The sequence below is a fragment of the Dromiciops gliroides genome, chromosome 1 (genome assembly GCF_019393635.1).
Source record: "Dromiciops gliroides isolate mDroGli1 chromosome 1, mDroGli1.pri, whole genome shotgun sequence".
Lineage (NCBI taxonomy): Eukaryota > Metazoa > Chordata > Mammalia > Microbiotheria > Microbiotheriidae > Dromiciops > Dromiciops gliroides.
Window position 1 is genome coordinate 303,855,965 of NC_057861.1, and position 24,973 is coordinate 303,880,937.

Consider the following 24,973-nt stretch of genomic DNA (forward strand, 5'->3'; position numbering starts at 1 on the left):
TGCAACTATTGTTTTTTTGGTTCTGTTTATTTCACTTTGCATCAGTTCCTATACATCTTCCTCTGCTTCTCTGCTTTCTTGATAACCCTCATTTCTTCATTATTGCAATATTCCATTTCATCCACGTACCACATGTTTAGTCATTCCTCAATCAATGGATATTTCTTCCCTTAATTTCTTACTACTTTCCTATTTGTTTTCTTTTCAATTATTGTCAGTACTTATACTTCCCTTTTACTTTCTTGTTTAATAATCATAAAGGTGGAGCTCAACTTTGGCATTTGTGAAAGATAAGTAATTCAATGGGGAAAACAAAGTGGGTAAGAAGAAATGGACTAATCAATTATAATGCCCTCATTTAACCTTTATCACTAACTTACTACTTCACTATTTGCTCAGCTTCTGGGATGGTTCCTAACCAATAACATAGGTTATTCCATCACTAAAGTGCCTATTCATTATCTATGTAATAGAAAACTAATTATATTACAATTTTAAAATATACTTTGATTTCTCACATCTTACAGGGATTAGAAACTGCTCTTCTGTTGGTCTGTGTAAAATATTTTTATGAGTTAAATAACCATGAAGAAACAAGTCTTTTCAATGGCACATATATTATTAGAGTTAACAGAAAGGAATCAAGGTTTTAAGAAAAAACCAACAAGAGAGGCTATGAACGTGGAATATTACATTTTTATTGATACAAAATATTCCATTATGGAAAAGGTACAAAAAGTCAGGGACACCAGATTATATAGGAAATGGACCAAAGAACTCCAACTGGGCTAAGTGCACTAGAATAATACATAATGAAATAAATTGCAGTATTAATACAACAATTTTTATGAGTACCTTAAAAGAAATCCCCCACAACATACTCAGGTCACTAATTCACTTTTCCTAATTTTTTATCTATCTGCTTGAATTTAGGTAAATTGAAAAGGTTATTACCTCTTTTTTCATTTTGAACCATTGATACTGCACAAAAGGATGTCCAGTTGCTCGGCAACAAAGCTTGACATATTGTCCTGCTATTATAGCCTTTGAGACTGGGTTTACAATAATCTTTATTCCTTTAGGGGGAAAAAACAAAAAAAAATTTACTATGTAATAAAATCATATGAGAGAAACTTTCCTAATTAACATTCTACAAATTATGTGAAAATTTTAGAATTAGGCTGTGAATTTATTTCTGTTATAAGTTTCCAATTAAAAGTTTTCATGTCAAGTTTATAGGAGAAGTGAATGCAATGGTTACAGAAAGTTATTCAGAAAAAAGAGCACCTGATAAAGACATTTCTAGTTTGTTCACTGTAAAATATTGTGATGGGGAAGTGTGTGTATAAAAAGTACAGACCCCTTCATATATTATTTAAGCATCAGTCAAATGAGATAATGTACATAAAGCATTTTGAAAACTTTAAGGCATTTTACACATGTAAGATATTGTTAAAGTTATTATGATTCTGCTTCAGATTAACCCAATCTCTTTAGGATCAAATTCAAGGCTCTCAAAAAACACACTCCAACCTTCTTGTATACTATTTCCCCTCCTATACCCTACCCTAAAATCAACTAAAATACTTGTCAGTCCTTAACACATCTGCCAAATTACACATCTTTGTGTCTTTGCTCATACTGTTCCCTATGTCTTGGAAGCTTACCCATCCCCATCTCTTTTGCTTAAAAATTATAAACATTTTCCAGAATTGACTCAAATGTAGGAAGCCACAAAGTGGTCCCAGATCCCTCAGCTAGACATACTCTTCTCCCTACTCTGCCCTTTTATACTTTGGACTGTGCTTCTGTGTTTATTACATTATACTTTATATTAAATTTATTAGTGTGCATGTTTTTCCTCTGCTACTAGACTGTAAACTCCTCAAGAGTAGAGAATGTGACTTTTTCATCTTTGCATCCTACTAGGAACCAATCACAGTGCCTGACACAGTAGGCACTCAATCAATTTTTGCAAAATGAATGGGGCCTACATTTCAGCACTGTTTCCTCTGGATAAAAACAGTAACTATCAGTTATTTGATTCTCTACTAATTTGGTGGGTGTTTTACTCAAAATGAAATTAAATTAGTCACTGAAAAATAAAAAACAAACACCCAGTCTTTGAAAGAGTAACATGTTCCCTTCTAATGATATTATCACACATTACAATGAGGCGGTCAATACCTAGGAAATAAAATCACAGAATCTCAGAGTTGGAAGGGACCTGAGAAATCCTCTCCTCTAATTTTCAACCTATAAGATTCTCCTTTCAAACATACCACCACTTTGAACACCTTGACTGTGAGAGAACCAACTCCTACCCTCTCTCCAGATAGCCTTTTCCACTTTCCTAGTTATGGTCCCTCCTTTCATCAAGCCTAAGTGCCTCTTTGCAAATTCAATGACTATTTCTTTCCTTTCTGTTATAGCAACCCTAACCATAGCTTCCTCCTTCCCTCTTGCTTTCCACCCCCTCCTCCCCCAAATTGAGAAAAAAAGAAAAACAAAACCTTTGTAATAAGTAAGTACAGTAAAGCAAAATAAATTCCAATACTGGCTGTGTCTGGAAAAATGTATGTTTCATTCTGCAACTTGAGTTTCTCACCTCTCTGTCAGAAGGGGGGGTGATGACAGTATATTCCTAAAACTAATAATTTACTCCAGCAAATATCATCAGGTAATAAGCAAACATGCAATTACATACATCCAATTTTTAAAAAAAATTCCTATACAGTACTGCCCATCAATCGAATCACCTATTTTTTAAAAAATGCATTAAGCTTCGAACTTCTTGTGAATGGAATAATTTGAGCTACATAACCATCTGCCAGGAATGTTAGGATGATTTCTTGTAGATTGTTCAGGCAGGTTGTTGAGCTAAGCAAAGTCCCTCTCAAATCTAAGATTTTCTAATTCTGTAATGTACTCCAGATACCTTCTGTAGTTCAGTTTTCTTTTATAAAACTGTCTACTATGACTGCATATTGCTTCACAATTGGGAATTAAAACATAATATTGTTTAAATTGCTCTCAGTCAGTAAAGGAAAGAACAGCATTCTCTATACTCGATTCTCATGTTCTACCCACTCGTTTCCTTCCTTACACATATTATAATTGTATTAAAGGAGTATATATTTTACCCTCAACCACCTACACTTAACTCCCATGAGCGAGATGCTGAGCAAATATAATTAAGGACAGCACAGGTACATAGAATTTAATGTATATCAAGGTTATATAGAATAGCTGCTGATTATAAATGAAAATTCTATTTAAAAAGATATGCATAGTTTCTGGGCAAATAAATACATTTTCAGATATTATCTACTGGTAGTATGAGAGGTGACTTGATTTCCTGTAAGCCTGGGAAAATATTACACAGTGTAATAAAAACTCAGTGTTTTTGCAAGTATATGCATGTGACGCCTGTAAATAAAGCATATGCAGTTGTGTTGAAGACTAGATATGTAAAAATTAAAAAGATAAAAGAGATAAATTAGAGTGTGATTCTGCACTTTTCAAAAAGATTCACCAGATTCTCTTTAAGAAATTCTTTTTCCAGGACATGGATGTGCAAAAATATTTATAACAGCTCTTTTTTTTTTTGTGGTAAAGAATTGGAAATTGATGGGATTCCCATCAATTGGGGAATGGCTGAACAAGTTTTTGTATATGATTGAGATGGAATACTATTGTGCTATAAGAAATGATGAGCAGAATGTTTTCAGAAAAAACTTGGAAAGACTTATATGAACTAATTCAAAGTAAAGTGAGTACAACCAAGAGAACATTGGACATAGTAACAACAATATTGTGTGATGATAATCAACTATGAATGACAATTATTCTCAACAAAATAAAGATCTAAGACAATTTTTTTAAAAAGAAATTCTTTTTCCTACTGAACTTAAAACAGTTTTTCAGAAATCTATCTATATCAAGGTATAAAATAGTTTTACCCTACTGCAAATAAAACTCTTCTTCAAACTAAAGTATATATTTACCCCTCTGGAAGTTAATGATAAAAGGAATGCCCCTATATTTGTCAGATAATTACTTAAAAACAACCTCTTGCACAGACACCCAAAAGAAGTACTGCTTTTGTACCTTAACATTAATCCTGAAAAAATCTTTTACAGTTACAAGGAAGCTAAACATGATATCCCCCCAAAGTTCCAACATCTATAAGTAATATATATACCCCTGAAGGCCAAGCCCATGCTTCAGAACAAAGCCATTTTCGGTCCAGCTAAGGACAATCTTGAATGCTTTGCTTGACTGCGCTTATTTGTTAGAAGTGCTTGGGCTTGTGTTTTTTTTTTTTAAACTGGGGTAGAAAGGGAAGAGGAAGACTAGCAGCAGTGATGCCAAAAAGGTAGAAAAGAAAAGGGGGACTGAAGCATTTTTTAATGCATAGAAGAGAAAAGAAGAAAGCTTAGAAGGGGAAAACAATAAGCAAGATACCTTTGAAACTAACATGTTGAATTTATTATTCATTTTTAAAAAGCAAGCTGTCATGTAGATCAGAGTTTCACGTACACTCCTCTTTTTTATCCTTTCTACAGGTAATTGTGTATATATGTTGGTATTTTTCAAGTTCAAAATAACCACAAATACATTACTTTTTAAAAATGTAAGTGAAAATGCTCTGAAAACTGCAAAGCACTAGACAAATATAAGGTAATAATAACATTAAATAATCTAAACAACACTGTTCTCTTCTTGGTGATGTAAAAAAAAAGGTGAAAGTAAGGAAAAACACCTCCCACAGAACAATTAATTTTTTAAAGTGATAATATATAAGAGATGAAAAAAGACTGTCTAAATAAAAATTTCTTAATATGTGAGTTCTCCCCCAATATGGAATCATGTAACTGAATGTGAGGGTCATGAAAAATCTGGCAACAGGAAAAGGTTACACATACCTATTTTTTATATTTATATGCCTAGGGTCACATAAAAATTTCTCAGGTGAAAAGGGGTCACAAGTGGAAAAAGTTTAAGAAACCCTGGTCTAAATGACTCCATCACACCAAATTGTTATTTATAGCCAGTGCAGAATTATCTAAATAATTCAAACAAAGTTATAAGATCAGTTACAATTCCGTACATTTGTCAAGACAAAAGGTGCTGATAATGACTGGTTTTGGAACCTAGCAGTTTTCCAGTTTAAATACATTTTGAAGTAAAAAATGTGATTAAGGATAACTGGATACAGTTAAAGTTAAGAGATGAAGTAAGCACCAAAACATCAAATAGTAATAATGACTATCTCAAACATTCTAAATATAGCTTGCTTTCAAATATGTTCATGGAGGGAGAGTTATATGAATAATATAAAAGGAATAATTTTTAAATTACATATTTAAGCTTTGGGGGAAAATACCCTACCTCATAGGGTTGTGAGGAAAGTCATCTGTAAACTTTAAAGTGCTATACATGTGTGGGCTAGCATTATTTATTATCATGAGTGTTGCTAATTTAATTAAGTAGGTCAGTATACTGAATTACTATAGTAGTAAATATATTTGGGACAGAGTTTGCAAATGAACAGTAAATAGGGTTAAAAATTGAAGAGAGCAGACTGAATTGCTTCTGGAAAATTATTCAGTGCTTTAAAAATTTTTTTTAATGTCTTCTGTTTTTCACATCATCACAGTCTTCCCTAATATCCCTCTGTCTCCCCCTCCCAGAGAACTAACCCATATAATAAAAAGTGTTTTCTAAAGAAAAGAAAAAGAGGGGGAAAAGCAGCACAACCAATCAATACATTGAAAAAAATTTTTTTAACATGTTATGTGGTGCTTTTAATAATCTCTAGCTGCTCCCTGGCACAGAACTCTATCTTTTTAATACAAATTTTCTCCAAATGATACTATATAGTTACTAATCTCAAAGCACCTTAGTTTCCAAAAAATTTAAATTGTGGATGACCAAAAGGTCAATGGGGAGTTGTATAAATGCCAATACAAAGTACAACAAATTTCTTAAGAGCAAGAAAAAGAATTAAAGGATTTCATTAAGGAAATCTATGTCCAGAAAATGTAGGTGGGTCTATCATACAGTGAGATTGATGGATAACAGATGGGTGTCCCAGACACATCTCAAACTCAACATGTCTAAAACTGAACTCATTATCTTCCCCCTTAAACCTTTTCCTCTGACAAACTCCTATTTTTGTCAAAGGCACCACAATCCCTAACGTCTCTCTGCCTAGTCTCTCACCACTCTAATGCATTCTACTCATTCCTGATAAAGTGATTTCCCTTAATCTCAGAACTATGTAACTCCTCAATTAACTCTAGTGGTTTTACTACTGAGGAGCAAATATAAACTCTTCTGTTCAGTTTTGAAGACCTGAAGAGGCTGGCCCCAAACTAGCTTTCCAGCCTCATTAGACATTATTTCCCAACCCACAGTGCCAAACTGGTCTTCTTTTTGTCCCTCATAAATAATACTCCATTAACCGTCTCCATGCCTTTGCACTGGCCACTCCCCATGCCTGGAATGCACTTCCTCCCTACCTCTGCCTCACTGAGTTCTTCTCTTAAGACACAACTCTAGCACCATATTCTGCATTACAATTCTAATACTAGTTGGTGGTGCCCTTCCTCCCTTCTATTTAAGTACTTTTATATTTATTGACTTATATACACTTGTTATTTCCCTTAGAATGTAAGCTCCTTGTGAGCAGGGATTGTTTCATTCTTTGTACTTATATGCCCAAGACTTACCACAGTGCCTGACATTGAGTAGGCACTTACCAAATGGTTGCTTAATGATTGGGTATCGCATTGATACCCACAAAAAAGCAAAAAAAAATTCAGAAAAAGGACAATGGGTTAATCCCTGTGGAAGATCTGTGGAAGGACATAAAAAAGAACTACATAAAAGAGAAGGTGAGGATGGCTTGTAATGGAAGGGGACTGTAGATCCAAAGAAGAAATGCAGTAACTGTTAAATAATAATTTGAAAAATAATCAGTAACATAACTGAACCACATTCATTTCTTTCCTTCTTTTCTGAATACACCCAATTTCTTCATCTCTTCTGTGTTCAACCCTATTATTCCACTTGAATAGCTCTTACTGATTAGGAAAAAAATTATGCTGTGAAAATCTGCTACCTAAAAAAGGGCAGGCCATCAAAGAAAATTCACAAAATAAATAATTTATGTGCAGATAATTCAGAGTTCACTGAACTCTATAGACAAACTTGTTCTAGCAATAAACACATTTATCCCCCATGTTCTTTTTTAAAATGAAAGTGACAAAAATAATGGCCTATAATTCCTATGTTTCTCAACTTATAATGTTCTTAGATATATGACTTTAGGTTACTAGTGTCCCATATATATCTAGCTAAATTATTTCTTCTCCTGCTTTTAATTATGATTTATCCATTGATTGTGATAGCATTATAACTTCATTAAAACACAAATTAGGGGCAGTTGGGTGGCGCACTGGATAAAACACCAGCCCTGGATTCAGGAGGACCTGAGTTCAAATCTGACCTCAGACACTTGACACTTACTAGCTATGTGACCCTGGGCAAGTCACTTAACCCTCAATGCCCTGCAAAAAACCCCAAAACAAAACAAAACAAAAAAACCACACAAATCAAACATGAATGATACCTACTTCCATCTACAATCCTATTTACATTTCCTCACTGGGTATAGGGTTTTTTTTGGTTTGTTTAGTTTCTAAGTATAATTAAATTATAGATAAATTCAGAGGAAGGATTCCCCTTTTAAAAAAATAAAGCTTAGTTTTATTAAAAATATCTCACAGATATTTAACTAAACATAGGAAAAATAATTTCTAAGAATAACTTTAACAACTGTATATCCACTAAACTGTATATCCACTACTTACGAGTAAATGACAAAAGTATCAGGAAAAACAAACTCAGTATCATTTAAGAATTACTGTCACATTTCGAAATCAATGTAGACACAAAAAAAGAGAATGAAGGATAGGAACATTCTTAATACAAAATATTTCTTCCCATCCTAATGATACTCAAATGACAAATGATCCTTTATCTTTTTTATTCCAGAAATACTACATAACTACTTTAGAATTAAATATCCAAAAGCAACACGTAAATGGTGAAGCATAGAATGCTTTTCCTCTTTTCTTACCTTACTCCTGAAATGTGTGAGAGTATCCTAAGCATAACCCTGAAGAAACTGTAGGCTATCAGAATAATCTGTCTTTTATTGATGGTGAAATTAATGCATTAATTCTATCATTAGGATAAAAAGTTCAAAGGGCAAAAAGGACTTTTCAAAGGAGGAATACCTGAGCTTTTCAGAGTGGCACTGAATTAGCACCCTGCTTCTCAACATAAAAGGATAAAATATGGTCATAGAATTTCATGCATAAATTTCCATGTTGACCTATGACTCAAAATTCAAACCTAGCTTAGTAACCATGGGAAGACTCTTCTTTTTAATGTGAAATCTTTGAGGTTATTCAGTCCAAGAATCTCATTTGACAAAGACTACTGGGAAATAGGACACTGGTTTTATACCAACACCTCATTTCATATGCTAAATTATGTACCAAATGGATATATGAACTAGATATAAAAGGTCACATAATATATTAGAGGAACAAGGAAGAAGTTACCTTTGAGATTTAGGGATGGAGCAAAGTTCAAGACCAAAAAAAGGATAGAGAAGATCACAGAAGATAAAATGGACAAGTTTAATTACATAAAATGTAAATGATTTTATATAAACAAATCCAATGAAGTTAGATTAGAAGGGAAATAATTAAATGGGGAAAAATTTGTAGCAACTTTCTCTGATAAAGACCTCATTTCCAAAATATCTAAAGAATTGATTCAAAATTATTAGAAGAATTATTTCCCAATTGGTAAGTGGTCAAAGACAATGAATAGGTAGTGCTCAAGGGAAAAAATCAAAACTATCAACAATTACATAAAAATACTCCATACTACTAATAATTTAAAAACTGAAATTAAAGTAACTCTAAGGCTCCATCTCATTCTCACCAGATTGGCAAAGTTGAAAAAAAATGAAAATGACCAATGTTGGAAGTGCTAAGGGGAACCTAGAGCACTGATGTACTGTTGTTAGAACTGTGAATTAGTAGAGCCATTCTGGAAAGCAATTTGGAACTATGCCCATAAACTGTATATACCTTTTGAGACAGGGATGTACTATTAGGTCTATACCTCAAAGAGAACAAAGAGAGAAGAAAAGGACAAATATCTATATCTATATCTATATATGTTCTTTTTGTGATGGCAAGGAACTGGAAACTAGGAGTTATCATCAACTGGGGAATGTCTGAAAAATTATGGTATACTGAATTAATGAGACTCTAATTTATAGTAAGAAATGAAGAGTAGATTTCAGAGAAACTTTGGAAGATACACATAAACAGATGAAGAGGGAAGTAAGCAGGACTCCAAGAACAATTTATACTATAAGTATTATAAAAATTGAAAAATTTGAAAAACTTAAGAACTCTGACCAATGAAATGGTCAACCATGATTCCAAGATGAATGATAATGAAAAATTCTACACTCCTACTGAAAGAGATGTAATAGACTAGATATTCAAAATGTGACATACAATTTTGGATGTCGTCAATATAGGAATTTGTTTTACTTGAATATGCATTTGTTACAAGGTTTTTGTGTTTTTCAATGGGTAGGGGAGGTAAAAGTAGGAGTAAGAAAAATGCCCTTTTCCCCTGAAGGTCAAAAGTAGATCATTTAAAACATACTGGACTCTCTGAAAATGATGATTAAAAAACAAAAACCTAGATACTTTATTTCTGCCTAGATCCATGAGGACCAAAGAGAAAAGTTAATATGGAAAGGATCCAAATTACCCAAAAGGTACTCCAAAAGGAAAAGTCCAAGGAATATCATAGCCCAAATCCAGAACTCCCACATCAAAGGGGAAAAAAGACTGCAACTACCCAGAAACAAACAGTGCAAGTATTAAGACATTACAATCAAAGCTTGGCAGCTTTTATCAAAAATGAGATCTTGGAATACAACATTCTCTCTCTCTCTCTCTCTCTCTCTCCCTCTCTCTCTCAATGGGGCAATGAGGGTTAAGTGACTTGTCCAGCGTCACAGCTAGTAAGTGTCAATTGTCTGAGGCTGGATTTGAACTCGGGTTCTCCTGAATCCAGGGCTGATGCTTTATCCACTGCGCCACCTATTTCCCCCTGGAATACAACATTCTAAAAGGCAAAAAAGACAGGCTTGCAATCAAGAATAACTTATCTTGAAAAGCTGAATATAATCCTACAGGGGGAAAAATAGACCTTTAAATGAACTTCCAAGCAATGAAAAGACCAGAACTAAGTAGGAACATGTAGAAAGGAAGAAAAAGTAAAGAATAATTTTTTTCCTCATAAATGAAATGTGTGAGACTATACATACATGAAGGAAGGGGTAGGCATCAGAGGAGCCTCCTCATCTAAAACAAAGGAGAGTTTTATACACATAGGAATGTGTAGGAATATGTCATACCCAAAAGGGAAACAAGTTAGGATTATAGGGAAGAAAGTAAAAAAGATAATATTAGTGAGGGAATAGTCACAATCAAAACAAACTTCCTTATCTTGAAGGAGGGAAAAAAAGGGAAGAGGGGAAGGAAGGGCAGGGTTGAAGAAAACCAAAGAACTATAATCTAAGGGAGATACTTTAGATTTCCTTAGACAGCTGTGGAAAGGCTGAACAAATTGTGGTATAATAATGTAATGAAATATTATTGCACTGGAAAAAATGACTAAAGGACATAATTTCAAAGAATCCTAGGAAGTATGAACCAATGCAAAATGAAATGAGCAGAACCAGGAGTACATAATACCATAAAGGAAACCAACTTTAAAGCACTTAAAAACTGATAAATGCAGTGACTATCCATGTCCCCAGAGGACCAGTGACAAAGCATGTTGCTCACTTCTAGGCAAAGAGGTGAAAGACTCAAGGTGCAGAGACATATGTTTTTGGATATGGTCATTGTGCATATTCATTTTGCCTTAACCCTGCTTATTTGTTACAAGGCTTTCCCCCCTCTCTAATCAGTTTTTAATTGGGTGGGGATTAGGGGGAAGATGGAGATTAGCAATGATTTACTCCCTCCCTCAAAATCAGGTCATTGTAACATTTTTTAAATGCACAGAGAAAAACAAGAGGAAAGACAAATAAGCAAGACAAACTTGAAAGTAATGTGTGGAAGTTATGCTATACTTTCTTTTAAAAAGCATGCAGGTAAAAATGTTCAATGTTGGAGGGGATAGGAAAACTAGGATGCTAATGCACTGTTGGTGGAGTTGTGAACTGATCCAATCATTCTGGAAAGCAATTTAGAACTATGCCCAAAGGGCTATAAAACTATGCACACCCTTTGATCCTGCAATACTACTGCTAGGTTTATATCCCAAATACATCCAAAAAAAAGAAAGAAAAATACCTATTTGTACAAAAATATTTATAACAGCTCTTTTTGTGGTAGCAAAGAATTGGAAATTGAGGGGATGCCCATCAATTGGGGAATGGCTAAACAAGCTGTTCTATATGATTGTAATGGAATGTTATTGTGCTATAAGAAATTACAAGTAGGATGATTTCAGAAACGCCTGGAAAGACTTGTATGAGTTGATGTATAATGAAGTGATCAAAACCAGGAGAACATTGTGCACGGTGACAGCAATACTGTTTGATGAAGAACTATGAATGACTTAACTATTCTCAGCAATACAATGAATGAATGAATGAAATGTTTAGCCGTGTTTCCTATTTCCCAATTTCTAATTGGCACCTATTTTTTTAAAAAAACATTTTTTTAAATTTATGAGCTTAAGTACTGAAAAAGGACCATTTCCATACACAGATGCTAAACATCAAAATGGGATTTTACATGAAATGAATGTGCTACAGTTGCAATGATATGTAGGGTGATCTTTTCACCATGAGCAGTACAATACAAGTTGACTATGTGTCCCATGAAATTATGTTTCTTGCTGCCTCTGGATGTACCTCAAAATCAATTCCTTTAATTGCCTCTCTAAAGAGATTATTGAAGTCATCCTCCTATTTGGCTCAATTTCCTTTTGTCTTCTGGTTTCATTCATAGTGAGAATGCCAAGATTGATATGCTTCAGTTCCGGTAGTAGCAAGTTCATGGGTTGTCAAAGTTAAATTTTCCATCACAAAATATCTGGCCTAGTGGTGATGAATCTCTCCATACTTAGTGAGAGGCACACAAAGTTTGTGGTTTTTGCAACATGGTAGAACCAGTCAGAGTTTAAGCTACACTGATAAAGCATTAAAGAGCCCAGGGTAATCTCCTTGATGTGATGAAATATTGAAGTAGGACTTTGTAGAGTTTAAGATACCTGAAGATTTTCACAAATTGAGGTCTTCAAGTAAGAAAAGAACAAGAAACCTTCCCAATCAGATGACTAGAAGTACAAAGTCCGTGAAGTTAATTTCTATATCCAATAGTCTATTCTTAGTCCTCTATTCCCAGCTTTCTATTAGACACTATCATACATGTGCCTTATCACATCAAACTCAAAACTAAACCTACCTTTTCCCTAGACCTACCTGGTTTTCTTAAGTTCTTTATTTCTGCTTATGTCCACTTTCCCATTCATTTGGACTTAACTGCTTAGAGTCATCTTTGGCTCTTTCCTTTCCCTCACCATCCCTCCCCTCCATAGCCAATCAACTGCTAAGTACTGTTTACTTTTCCTCTTTATCCATTCCCCATCCTTTCCATTCCTACTCATAAACTCTTACCTAAACTACAGCCTCTTAATTAGTCTCCTTATTTCTAGTATCACTCCTCCATCTCTTACCCAGCCTGCACATTCTGCCAAAATAACATTTCCTTCATTAAAGAAAAAAATTTTATTTTTGTTTTCAGTTCCAAATTCTCTTTCTCCATCCAACCCTCCTCCATAGATTGAAAATCTGAGAAATATATTCATCATGCGTATGTATGTATGTGTGTGTATATATGTATATGTGTATACATATATATACACGTGTGTATATATGTATATGTATATACATATATATACGTGTGTATATATATGTGTGTGTGTGTGTATATATATATATATGAGATGACATAAAATATTTCTGCTATGATGTAGGGGAGAAAAGCAAGAAAAATAAAGAAAAATGCTTCAGTCTTCACTCAGAGTCTATTAGCATTTTTCATTATGAGTCCTCACAATAATATTTTTAATGCACAGGTACGGGCCTATGATCTTATGTTCAAAAAACCTTCAGTAGCTTCCCAACGACTAAAAGGATTGAAGTAAAAACTTCATGGCCTGGCATTCAAGGTCCTCTCCTTCATAGATTTGAAGTTCCAGCAAATCTGATCTTGCCCTCCCCTACTTCAGGTGCTTCTGTGAAATCCTTTTCTTCTTTTAAAGTTCAGGTCCGAAGCTGCCCCCATCATGAAATTCTTCCTGATGCCCTTAGCTAGAAGTGATCTCTCTCTTCCACAAATCTTTGAATCCTTCTACTTTGAGCTTCTTCTACACATTAATCACATTGTAACTTATATTAAAGTAATCTGTCCACATGTTTTATCCTTGTATTAGACTGTAAACATTTAAAGGGAAGAGACTGTTTCAATTTCATATTTGTATCTCCAGAACCTAACACAATGCTCTGAGCCCAAGCAGTCACCTGATAAATGTTCACCAATTTGAGAAGATAATTTTATTGACCTAACCAATTTTACAATTGGTTATAACTTCAGAAAGTCAGAGGCCAAACTTGGTTATTCATAAACATTTCTCAATTTCATTGGCCTGCTGAATCACAATTTCATTTGAAGACTTCAAAAGAAGACTGTTTTAGTTATTTCCTCAAATAGAAAAAAGAATGACTAGATACATTTACTATTATCATGGCAACAAAATTCAGCCACTTAAATGAGACTATTTTCTCATCTCAGTGTCCCCAAGACTCTATGAATGAATAAAGGAAAAAACAAACCTGGAGAACCCAAAAGTGGGAGAACGTCAGTATGTTCCATGGCCTGAAGGAACTCACTTAATTCCGTGACTGTGCAGCCCTTTTCACCCAGTAGCTTCAGTAAATATCGACTAGGGCTTCCTTCTGGTTCCAGTACTTTAAGAGAACATTCCTGCAAGTCCGGAGGTCTGAAAATAAAAACATTTTTAGGGGCTTACTCCCCATGTGTGGTAATTTCTAGAAGACTGAAATGAAAGTATAAATTGAATTTGTCCTTCGGCAATCTGATCATCTGATATTTATTGACTAAGACAACTCACAGGCCCTTTCATCACATGGTACCATTGGCAGGAAGGCATTATCTCAGCTCAGTACCATCTGCAAAACTGCTACTTAGACTGTCCTACATCTTCACACAAACCATAAGGTTAGGGATGCCACCATCACCGAGATAAGAAATAGCATTACTTTGTCAGCTACCAATACTTCCACCTATGTCGCAATCTAGTCCCAGCTCTCATAAAGTCTGTGGTGGTGAAGAGAAGACGAGAGAAAAGGCTATTCCTGCTACATGCTTCCTGGGGCCAACCACTGAATTTCTAGGTGTCATTACTCTTCTACTTCCTGTTCCTCTAATCCCTATGTCTCACTGTTGCCTATCTGTTGAGGAAGAAGCCCCCTTTACCTATGACTCCTCCCCAAATTCTCATCTCTAGTCAGGTCAGCCCTTTTCCTCCCTAGCTCCTATCATCCTCTGCCAGACAGAAGTCCCATTCTGCTATTTACAAACTTCCCCTTAATCCCATATCTCATTCTCTCACAGAATTTTCATCTTTTAGTACTCAAAGGAAACTGGGTTCTTTCAAAAATAACTCATGATTTTCTTCCTATCACTCTGAGGGCTTCATCTCCAATGCCTTTGCTGGAACACAGTTCATCTCTTAACTCTTAAATGTGGATTAGCACAAGAAGTGAGAATTGATCCACATTTTGTCACATCGCAGTTTCAGAGATTGTGATTGTGAGACATAATCATCTGAAAACAAAAAAAATCACACACTGACTCTCCCACTACTGTAGTCTTCACTTGCAGCTTTTAAAAGTTAAATAATTTACCATCAGTATAGTAAACCTTGAAGGCATCTGGCAACACTGCTGAAAACATCATGCTAAAAAGCATGGGAGTAGGGGGCAGCTAGGTGGTGCAGTGGATAAAGCACCAGCCCTGGATTCAAGAGGACCTAAGTTCAAATCCAGCCTCAGACACTTGACATTTACTAGCTGTGTGACCCTGGGCAAGTCGTTTAACCCTCATTGCCCCCGCCCCCTGCCAAAAAAGAAAAGAAAAGCATGGGAGAAAGCACATAGCCTTATTTTAACTCCATTGGTGACTGAGCAGTGCAAGAGTATTGTTCATTATCCAGAACCTGGGCAAACATGCCATCATGAAAGTGACATACAATACTGATAAACTTCTCTAGGCAACCAAATTTGAACATAATTTTCCATAAGCCCTTATGACTGACAATATCTAAGGCTTTGGCCAGATTGATGAATATTTTGTACAGATTTCTGTTCTTCTCCTGGCATTTCTTCTAGACTTGTTGGGCAGTAAAGACAATACTGACTGTTAATAAATAAATGAATGAATAAATGAATGAATGAATGAATAAATAAATAAATAAAAATAGAAAGGGGCAGCTAGGTGGCGCAGAGCATAAAGCACCAGCCCTGGATTCAGGAGTACCTGAGTTCAAATCCGGCCTCAGATACTTGACACTTACTAGCTGTGTGACCCTGGGCAAGTCACTTAACCCCCATTGCCCCGCCAAAAAAAAAAAATGTGGATGTTCCCCAAGACTGCACTGTTTCCATCTCTACACTCTGTCGCTGATGATTTTATCTTCTCCCAGGAGTTATTTCTATATAGATGATTCTCAAATCTATACAGCTCCTCACAGTCTCTCTCCAGTCCTGCATCTCCAAATATCTGCTGAATATCTCCATCTGGATATATTGTTGCTACTTCAAATTTGACTGGTCCATAATTGAAGTCATTATCTTCACCTTCTCTTTGCCTCTCAAACCACCCTTCCCTTTCCCCTCCTCCAAAATTTCTCAATCTGTTGAGGGAAACCAGACTCCTGTTTGCCAAGGTTTATAACCTCAAAATTCTCTTTCATCTTCCTTCTCCCTCTTCTCCCCCAAAATCAGTTTTCAAGTTTTACTGATTCTGTCTCCTTAACATCTCTTAATCATTCCCTTCTCATTACTCTATATGGTACTCATCACTTCAGTGTAGGTTTTTAGTGGAAAGTTAAGTTCCAGAAATATTTATTTCTCCTATGTCCTTGTCATTTCTGATCATCTTTTTTTCTCTCTTTGCTATGAAATTAGTCCTCAAGCAAATACAGAAATTTCTATATAACCTGCCAGCTGCTTTTAGCTCTCTCATGTGACTGCCTAACACCTTTATGTCTAACACCGTTAGAGAAAACTCCACTTTTCATAAGACTGTCTTGGCTCTGTGCAATTCCTTCATCAGGAACACACCACAAGTATTATGATTCCTGTTTTACACTTGAGGAAACCAAGGCTCAGGGAGCTTAGGTGACTATTTCATAGAAATCCAGCTACCATGTGTGGGAATCAAAACCAAGCCTTCCTGATTTCAAGTTCACTGCTCTTTCTACTTAAGGCAAACATGCTATTGCTCCCTGATCTATTAGCTATCCTCTTCTCCACAGTGGTTGTTTCAAACATTTTTGTTATTCCTCAAGACTACCAAGGCATCCCCTTTTTTCCTCATCCTTTTAGTTGAGGATCTCACCTCATACTTCACTGACCATTCTCCACTCCACCTTATCTCACTTATATACTACCCTATGTCATTTAAACATCCTCCCCATTATCTCCTTTATTTGTCTTGATGAAGAGGTAGTACTTCTATCTAAGGCCAACCCTTCTACCAGTGCCCTGGGTTCCATTCCTTCAAAAATTCTCTAGTAAACTGCCCCTTTTCTGCCTCTCAATTTAAATCTCTCCCTGTCTATTGGCTCTTTTCCTTATGCCTAAAAACATATCAATGTCTTCCTCATCCTTAAAAAACTTACTTCATCTTATTATCTCTCCCCTCTCCCCAGTTATGCTCCTCTATCTGTCCTCTTCTTTCTGGCTAAATTCTATTTTCAGTGTCTTCACTTGTTTTCTTCTCATCTCTCCTCTAACGATCTACGGTCTGGCCTCTGACCTCTTATAGCTAAAACCGTCCGCTCCAAAGTTACCAAGGATGTCTTAATTGCAGAGTCTAATGGTCTTTTCTCAATACTCATTCTTCTTAACCCCTCCACAGTATCTGACACCTGATTACCTTTTTCTGAACACTCTTTCTCCTCTTGATTTTAGTGAGGCCAGACTAGATGACATCTGAGTCCCGTTCAGCTCTAAATAAATGATCCTCTGTGAATGAACCCCTCTATCTTTTTTTCATTCTATTCTATGTAGAATGTCTCCCTCTCCACCTATGCCTGACAAAATTCTACCCCTGCTTTAAAACACAACTTAAGTCTTCCAAGAATATTTCACTGATCCCATCTTCTCTGAACTACCACATCCCTATGTTTGCACAACTCTTGGCACTTTTCACATACTGTCTTATTATGGTATGGTGCCATGGAAAGTGCACATGAAAAAATGCTCTAAATTACTCATAGTTAGAGAAATTAAAATTAAAACAACTGTGAAGTACTACAGTGACAAATGCTGGAGGGGATGTGGGAAAACATACACTAATAATACATGGCTGGGGGGCAGCTAGGTGGCACAGTGGATAAAGCACCGGCCCTGGATTCAGGAGGACCTGAGTTCAAATCCGACCTCAGACACTTGACACTTACTAGCTGTGTGACCCTGGGCAAGTCACTTAACCCCCATTGTCCTGTCAAAAAAAAAAATAATACATGGCTGGTGGAGCTGTGAACTGATCTAACTATTGTAGAGAACAATTTGGAACTATGGTCAAAGGACTATAAAATTGTGTATACCCTTTGACCCAGTAATATAGCTAGTAGGTCTCTATGCCAAGAGATCAAAGAAAAAAAGGATAGGACCCAAATGTACAAAAATATTTATAAATGTTTTTCTTCATGATGGCAAGAAAAAAAAGGAAATTGAGGGGAAACCCATCAATTAGAGAATGACTGAACAAGTTATGGTATATGATGTGATGCAATACAATTATGCTGTAAGAAATGATGAAGAGGACAATTTTGGACAAACCTCGAAAATTTTATACAAATTGATAAAAAGTAAACTGAGCAGGATTAGGAGAACATTGTATAAAGTATTAGCAATATTGTAATGATTGTTAACTGTAAAAGACTTAAATAAAGAGATGCAAGATAGTTCCAAAGGGATCATGATGAAAAATGCTATCCACCTACAGATGGACAGACTCTAGGTACAGATTTTTTCTCTTTTTCTTGCTTCTTTTTTCCCCCTACAACATGGCTAATGTGGAAATGTTTTGTGTAATTTCATATGTATAATGAGTATCATATTTCTTGTCTTCTCAATGAGTGGGAGAGGGGGTGGAAGGCGGGATAAAATTTGGTATTGAAAATAAAAATTAAAAAGAAAAAAAGAAAAAGAAGTGCACTGAACTTAGAGTCAGAGGCCCTGGGTTTGGATCTCAGATTATCCTATTTATTATCTCTGTGACCTCAGGTAAATCATTTTATCTCTCTGAGCCTCAGTTGCCTCATCTTTAAAATGAGACTGTTGTACTGAACTTTCAACTCTAGGTCTATGATCCTATATACTTTTGTACCATTTCATCCAACAGACTGTAAACTTCTTGAAATTAGGAACCATATCTCATTTATCTCTGCTTCCTCAATTGCTTAGCCGAGTGCTTTAAAAAGTCACTGTAGGGGGGGGGGCAGCTAGGTGGCACAGTGGATAAAGCACCAGCCCTGGATTCAGGAGTACCTGAGTTCAAATCCGGCCTCAGACACTTGACACTTACTAGCTGTGTGACCGTGGGCAAGCCACTTAACCCCCATTGCCCCGCCCCCCCCAAAAGTCACTGTATCTCCTATTTGTCAGGTATACATCTTGTTTGTACATAGTTGCTTTCACATAGTCTCCCCAATTTGACTGAGTTCCCTGAGAGCAGGGACTTCTTTTGCCTTTCTTTGCATCCTCAGGGCTTAAGGCAAAGCCTGGCACATAAGAATAAGCATAATACTTAACTGATTGTCTGAATTAATGATACCAAATACAGTCCCCATCATGTTTCTCTCTCCACAAACACTATCATTCTTCTATCACTTTTTATCCTTCTTTTTCAGCCACTCGCTCCTCCTTCCTTTCTAGTCAAATCACCTGTTTTTCTCAATGTCTTTTAACCTCACAAAAATCCATTATTTTTTGCCCTTTAACCTTTACCACCTACAATTATTCTCTTTCTCTGGTCTCTTAGCTCCCAGCATTTTCTCCGGCTGTCCTTCCCTCCTCTGCCCCCACTCCCGACCTCCTTTAGCTTCCTTTAAGACCCAACTAAAATCACACCTTCTACAGAAAGCCTTCCCTAACCACTATTTCTTCCTTATCCTGTATATAGCTTACTATGTGTGTGTCTGCATGTTGTCTCTCCCGTTAGACTGTAAGCTCTTTGAGGGCAAGTGCTGCCTTTTGCCTTTTTGTATCCCCAGCACTTAGCACAGTGCCTGACACATAGAAGGGGCTTAATCAATATTTACTGAATCAAAATGGTCCCACTTTACTCCATTCTTTGACATCGGAGAGAACGAGGGTCCCCAACACACTCAAAGCAACCTAATCTTCCCCATCAGCCTTCCCACCAATCATCCATCCCCGTGCTAGACACTCCCCCCATCTTAACATTTCCCAGTCCAAGCCCGTGGGCTCCAGTTCTAGCTCTTCCTCCCGCTCTCCACCCTCTCCACCTGCAGCTCACCCTCCCCAGAGTTAATTCCTCTGGGTCCATCCGCGTCCCCTGGGCCCCTTCCCGAGGCCCTCACTCATTCAGACCCCGCCCCCAGACACCTGAGTTTGTAGCGCCCGCTGCTCTTCGCGAGCTCGGCCAGCTTCTTCCAGCCCCTGCCGTCCTCGGCTCGGTCCAGGGCGTCGCTGAGGCCCCGCAGTGCGGGCTCCCGCAGCCGGTTAATGTTGACAGCGCCAGGGGAAGAGGGAACAGGGGCGGTGGGCGCCGGGGAAGGCGCCGGCGGCTGGACCTGCAGCATGTGCCCCCACTGCGACATGTCCCCCACTCCAGCGTTCCAGCCCGTCATACGGTCCCCACTACGCCCCGGAGCCACCTTCCGCTCTTAGGGCTCAGCTCGCTTCTCCTTCCCAGGCCGGAGGCGGGGGCGGGGGCGGAAGGACACGTCAGAGGGCGTCTCACCGCACACCGCGGAGGAAGCTGCTTCTCTCTGGGTAGAGACAGGTTCTCCCCGCTCCCCGCCCCCTCCCGGGGCTCTGGGCCAGCGGGCGAGTCTCACGGGGGGGGGGGGGGGGGGGAGTCCATTACAGCCCGGGGCACGCGCGCGCGCGTGCGTGCGTGAGTCTCTTCCCCTCGCCGAGGAAAGTCCCCCGCCATTCTTTCCTTCTCGCGTGTCGGACCTACACGGCCCACGGCGGGCTCTTTAAAATAACAACAACAACAACAAAAACCCTACAAAATGATTGGGGGCCGAGGCGGGAGGGCAAAAGAGGGACGCCGGTTGGCGGCTGTGCGGGCCTCTGGCCAGGGGAAGAGGGGTGGCAAGCCGTCGCCCTGCGGCCGGGAATGCCCGCAAAGGATTTAAAGGAGGGCGGGCGTGTAAGAGGCATTATAATTATACCTGTTTTACTTGGCACCGGACGACAGGACTAGCCAAAATGGGTAGATTTTGCTCCAGTCTATGCTAAACCTTAACCACCGTTTTCCAAAAGTTGAACGGGTTCCCCTTCTCAAGCAAAAGTCTGACCACCGCGTAGGGGGACTTTTGCATCAAGATGGGGGCGGGGATTGGACTAGAAGATGTCTGTGAAGTGTTAAGTCTGTCCTTGTTGACCCCGTGCGCTTGTCCTTGGGGTTTTCCTGGGAAAGATACCGGGGTGGTTCGTCATTTCCTTCGTTGCGTTCCCATTTTTGCAGATGAGGAACTGAGGCAAATAGTCTTCCTTGCCAATATTGCGGCAAATAATGACTTGCCCAGGATCCCACAACTAGTGAGCCTGTGAGTCGGTATTTGAACTCAGATCTTCCTGACTTTAACTATAGTCTAGATCAGCGATTTATTTAGCGGTCGTCAATTTCAGGGCTCTCTCTAAACCAAGAACCCAGATTTTTTTTTTAAACCCGGTTAAATTACTGTTTGGAGGGAATGCAAAACAGGGTGAAAGGGTTAAGATACCTGGTTTCTTATCGGAGGAGATCTGGACACTAAGAGGTGAGGGTATGAAGGGTATTGGAAGAGAATCTGGAGACACTGAGGAGAGAAGGAAAAGGGGGTGGTTTGTGACATTTTTAAAGTCAATTGACTCTTGGGAAGAGTGTGTTAGTAATCTTGTGACTTCTCCAAACTCAGGTGATTTTGAGATTTAAAAAAAGGGTGGATAAGTGCAAAATGGAGTCATTAATGCTATTTCAGTATTACAGGAGACCCTTCCAAATATGATATGCTTTGATTCTATATAGAAATATATAAGACTGTGTCATAGGGGATAGAGAGGCTGCTCAACTCTGGCTCCAGTCCTGACTTTGACACATCCTGGCAGTGTATCCCCCTAAAAAATAGTTTAACCTTTCATTGCTCTCAGCAAATATTTGAAAGATGCCTGGGATACACTTCCCAAATAGGTCCTCTCAAGGAACTGACCCCCCTGGACAACATCTTGTCCTGACCCAACTGGCTTCTTGTGTTCATTGGCCAGAAGGGTAGGGGCTCTTTCAGACCCCCTCCCTTTGGCCAAAAGGGAAATGATGAAATAACTTAAACTTCCTGTTTTCCAGAGCTAAGGCCCAGCAAGTAAGCTGTGCCCTGAGCTTGGCAGGACAACAATCCTTTGCGATCACCCTCTGGGCTAGTCACATAATTCACCAGGTGTTCTCTGATCAAAGACAAGCACTGGACAAACTCAGGAGTCCTGCAATGAATCAAACTTGTCACATGCTTGCTGCTCCCTCATTGTCAGGGCTACAGCTCACTGGGCAGCCACTAGTATAAATACTGAGATCTTCCCACACTACCTCAGCCTCCCCCCCCCCCCAGGGGTGGGGCCCCAGCACATGTGTCTAAAGCTTTTCCTTGCTTGCAAGTGTTTTTCCTCACTCTGAAAATACAACTTTATTTAATTCCTGACTCTCCTGTCTCTGGCCTGCCCTATTCAGCTCCCACCATTCACAGGTCAGAGGCCCATTCTGATCTGGTTGACAGAGTATAACTATATTTCAGTATAATTTTCTCAGAAGTCCTTTGCATTTTATGCATTTTAGGATACAAAGGTTAAGAACTTCTGGTGTAGAGTGACAAGTAAATTATTAGTACTCAAGTCAATCTCAGATTTCAGTGTGGCACTATTCTACATGTCTGGCTTTCCAGTTCCAATCTTTTCCACACCAAGATAGGCTAGCTTTCTGAACACCAGTTTGGAACATAGACTAGGTTGGGCTTATAAGGCAATGAGCATGGCATGAAGTGCTAAATCAGTGGTATAGGCCATAAGTAGTAAGGGAATTAAGAGAGATTGCCATGGCTAGACTAGTCATAGTAGGTATTATGAAGAATTACACCATGAGTTGTGCTCTGAAGGATGGATAGGATGTAGAGAACCGGGAGGAAGAAGAAACAACACTCTAGTCTATACAGAATAAACATTTAATATATATATTTGTTGATTGACTACAGGGGCTTGAAGAAAGGTTAGGAGTTAGGAGGAAGGAGTTCTTGTGAAAAAGCACTGGAGTTCAAAGATCCAGATTCAATCTGGCTTAGGGCAGGGCATTTAACCTTTCTGATACTGAGTTTGCTCATCTATAAAATAAGAGAATTGGACTTAATGACCTGTGAGTTCCCTTCCATCTCCCTGATTTTATCTCTTCATGCAGCTAGATGGTACAATACATAAAGTGGTAAACCTGGAGTCTGGAAGACAAGGAGTTTAAATCCAACCTCATTTATTTACTTGCTGTGAGACCTTGGGCAAGTCACTTCACTTCTCTCTGCCTCAGTTTCTTATCTATAAAAGTAGGAACAATAATAATACATATCTCCAGCATTATTGTGAGAAGAAAATGAAATAATATTTGAAAAATGCTTTGCAAACCTCAAAGTGATGATTATTATAAATTGTTTTTAAGAAACTTTATACATTGTATACTAATTGTTATGTATTAATTACTAATCTTCTATTGCTTAAAATTGCTGTCTACTATGATACATTTTATGAACAATTAATCAGAGTTAGTATAAATGGATAGTATTTAAAAGTAATGAAACTGCATTTATTTCAAAATATTCTGTAATTTGGACTTTTTATTAATTCAAATTGACTTCCCCATCAGTTTAATTAATGAGATTTTGTTTATAGCAGCAGGGTGCAACAAAACAGTTCAATGAGGTATAGGAAGAAAATATTGGAATTTCTATTTGTATTTTTAATTAAAAATAAGTAAGTTAAGTTTTGCTGGTATTTAATATATGTGTAGGGGCCAAAGTTAATATGGGGAGAGTTCATTGGATGGCTTGCCATAATATTGGGGTTCAGAAAATAATGAGGGACCCCTAGGTCCAAAGCTTCCCCCCCACAACTGCCTTTTTTAGTTATTTCTCCCAGGCCAATAAGAAAGGAGCTTAACAGCCTCTTTTCCACAAACAAATCAGGTTTTATTAAAAGGTTAAGGACAAGGGAATAGGGAAAGAGGAAAATGGATAATCTCTCTGGCTCTATCAAAGGCTATCTCAAAACCCAAACTCGCTTTCAGCTCAGCTAATTCAAAGAGCTGATTTTATTAACTCACCACCAGGGGTCTGTAATTTCTATGGCAGCCAGTCTCCAGTCCGCTCCAAAGGCTCCTCCAATGCTAGAGAGACCGCACCTTCCTTTTGGGGTCCCCTTTTCTACCTTTTTCTCCCTCTCCCAAAAGGGGAAGTCCTTCAAGTTATGTGGCTGAGACTGGTTCTCTGTTGATGACACAGTCCACCCTGTTAAACCTAGACTAACTTGGCCAACCCTGAGAATGAGTGTCCTCAGAGGCTGTGGACTTAGTAGTTTCTTATTCACACCCAATTCATATGTGGTAAATTGATGAAACAACTCTCACTCAGTTTGTAGTTAGATGAGGAACCCAAGACTTAGAGTAGTTAACCATTTCTCAAACACTGAATCAGCAGTAATAAAAAGAGACTTGCATTTAGAATAAAAAGACCTGGGTTTGAAATCTGGCTCTATTAACTATCTACCTGTGTGACCTTTAATCATTGAACCTGTTTCTGCATCTGTAAAATGGGGCTAAGCTAATAATAAATGCACTACTTATTGTATAAGGTTATTGCCAGGTCTCAGTGAAATAACAAAGCCTCATATAAATGTAAACCTAGTGTTATCTATTTAGTGAGGAGCCTCCACTAAACTCCTCTGATGTCTTCTCATGATGTAGAAGTGACCCTTGGTTCTGAAAAGCTATACCAGCAAAGTACAAGTTCTGGCAAGTTCTATAACACTGGGAAGGATCCAAATGTAGGCTCTGTGTGTCTGTTGTCTGAGAATCAGCCCAGCTAGGTAAGTGTGAAAAGGCTCAGCACCAGGTTGGTTTTCGGATGAAGAATCGGGGATTACAATAACTCTTCCTGACCATTTCTAAAGCCATAGATGGGCTGTGAATCTTCTGGTGAAGGGAGCATCCATTTGAAGAAACCAAGGATCCTTGAAATACTCAATTCAAGTCATCATGCCTTTATTATG

General features: G+C 37.9%; 1 protein-coding gene across 2 annotated transcripts in view; it reads right to left on the bottom strand.

The window, feature by feature from the left end:
- MALT1 (MALT1 paracaspase) overlaps positions 1-20,443 on the bottom strand; it is an 88,606-nt gene extending 68,163 nt beyond the window's left edge. For both annotated transcript variants that reach the window (XM_043976138.1, XM_043976137.1), the window contains exons 1-3: positions 20,072-20,443; positions 14,024-14,190; positions 955-1,076 (exon numbers count right to left, since the gene is read on the bottom strand). In XM_043976138.1, coding sequence (XP_043832073.1) covers positions 955-1,076; positions 14,024-14,190; positions 20,072-20,316 — 534 coding nt within the window. In that variant the 5' untranslated portion in view covers positions 20,317-20,443. The remainder of the gene's footprint in view (positions 1-954; positions 1,077-14,023; positions 14,191-20,071) is intronic.
- Positions 20,444-24,973: the final 4,530 nt, after the last annotated feature.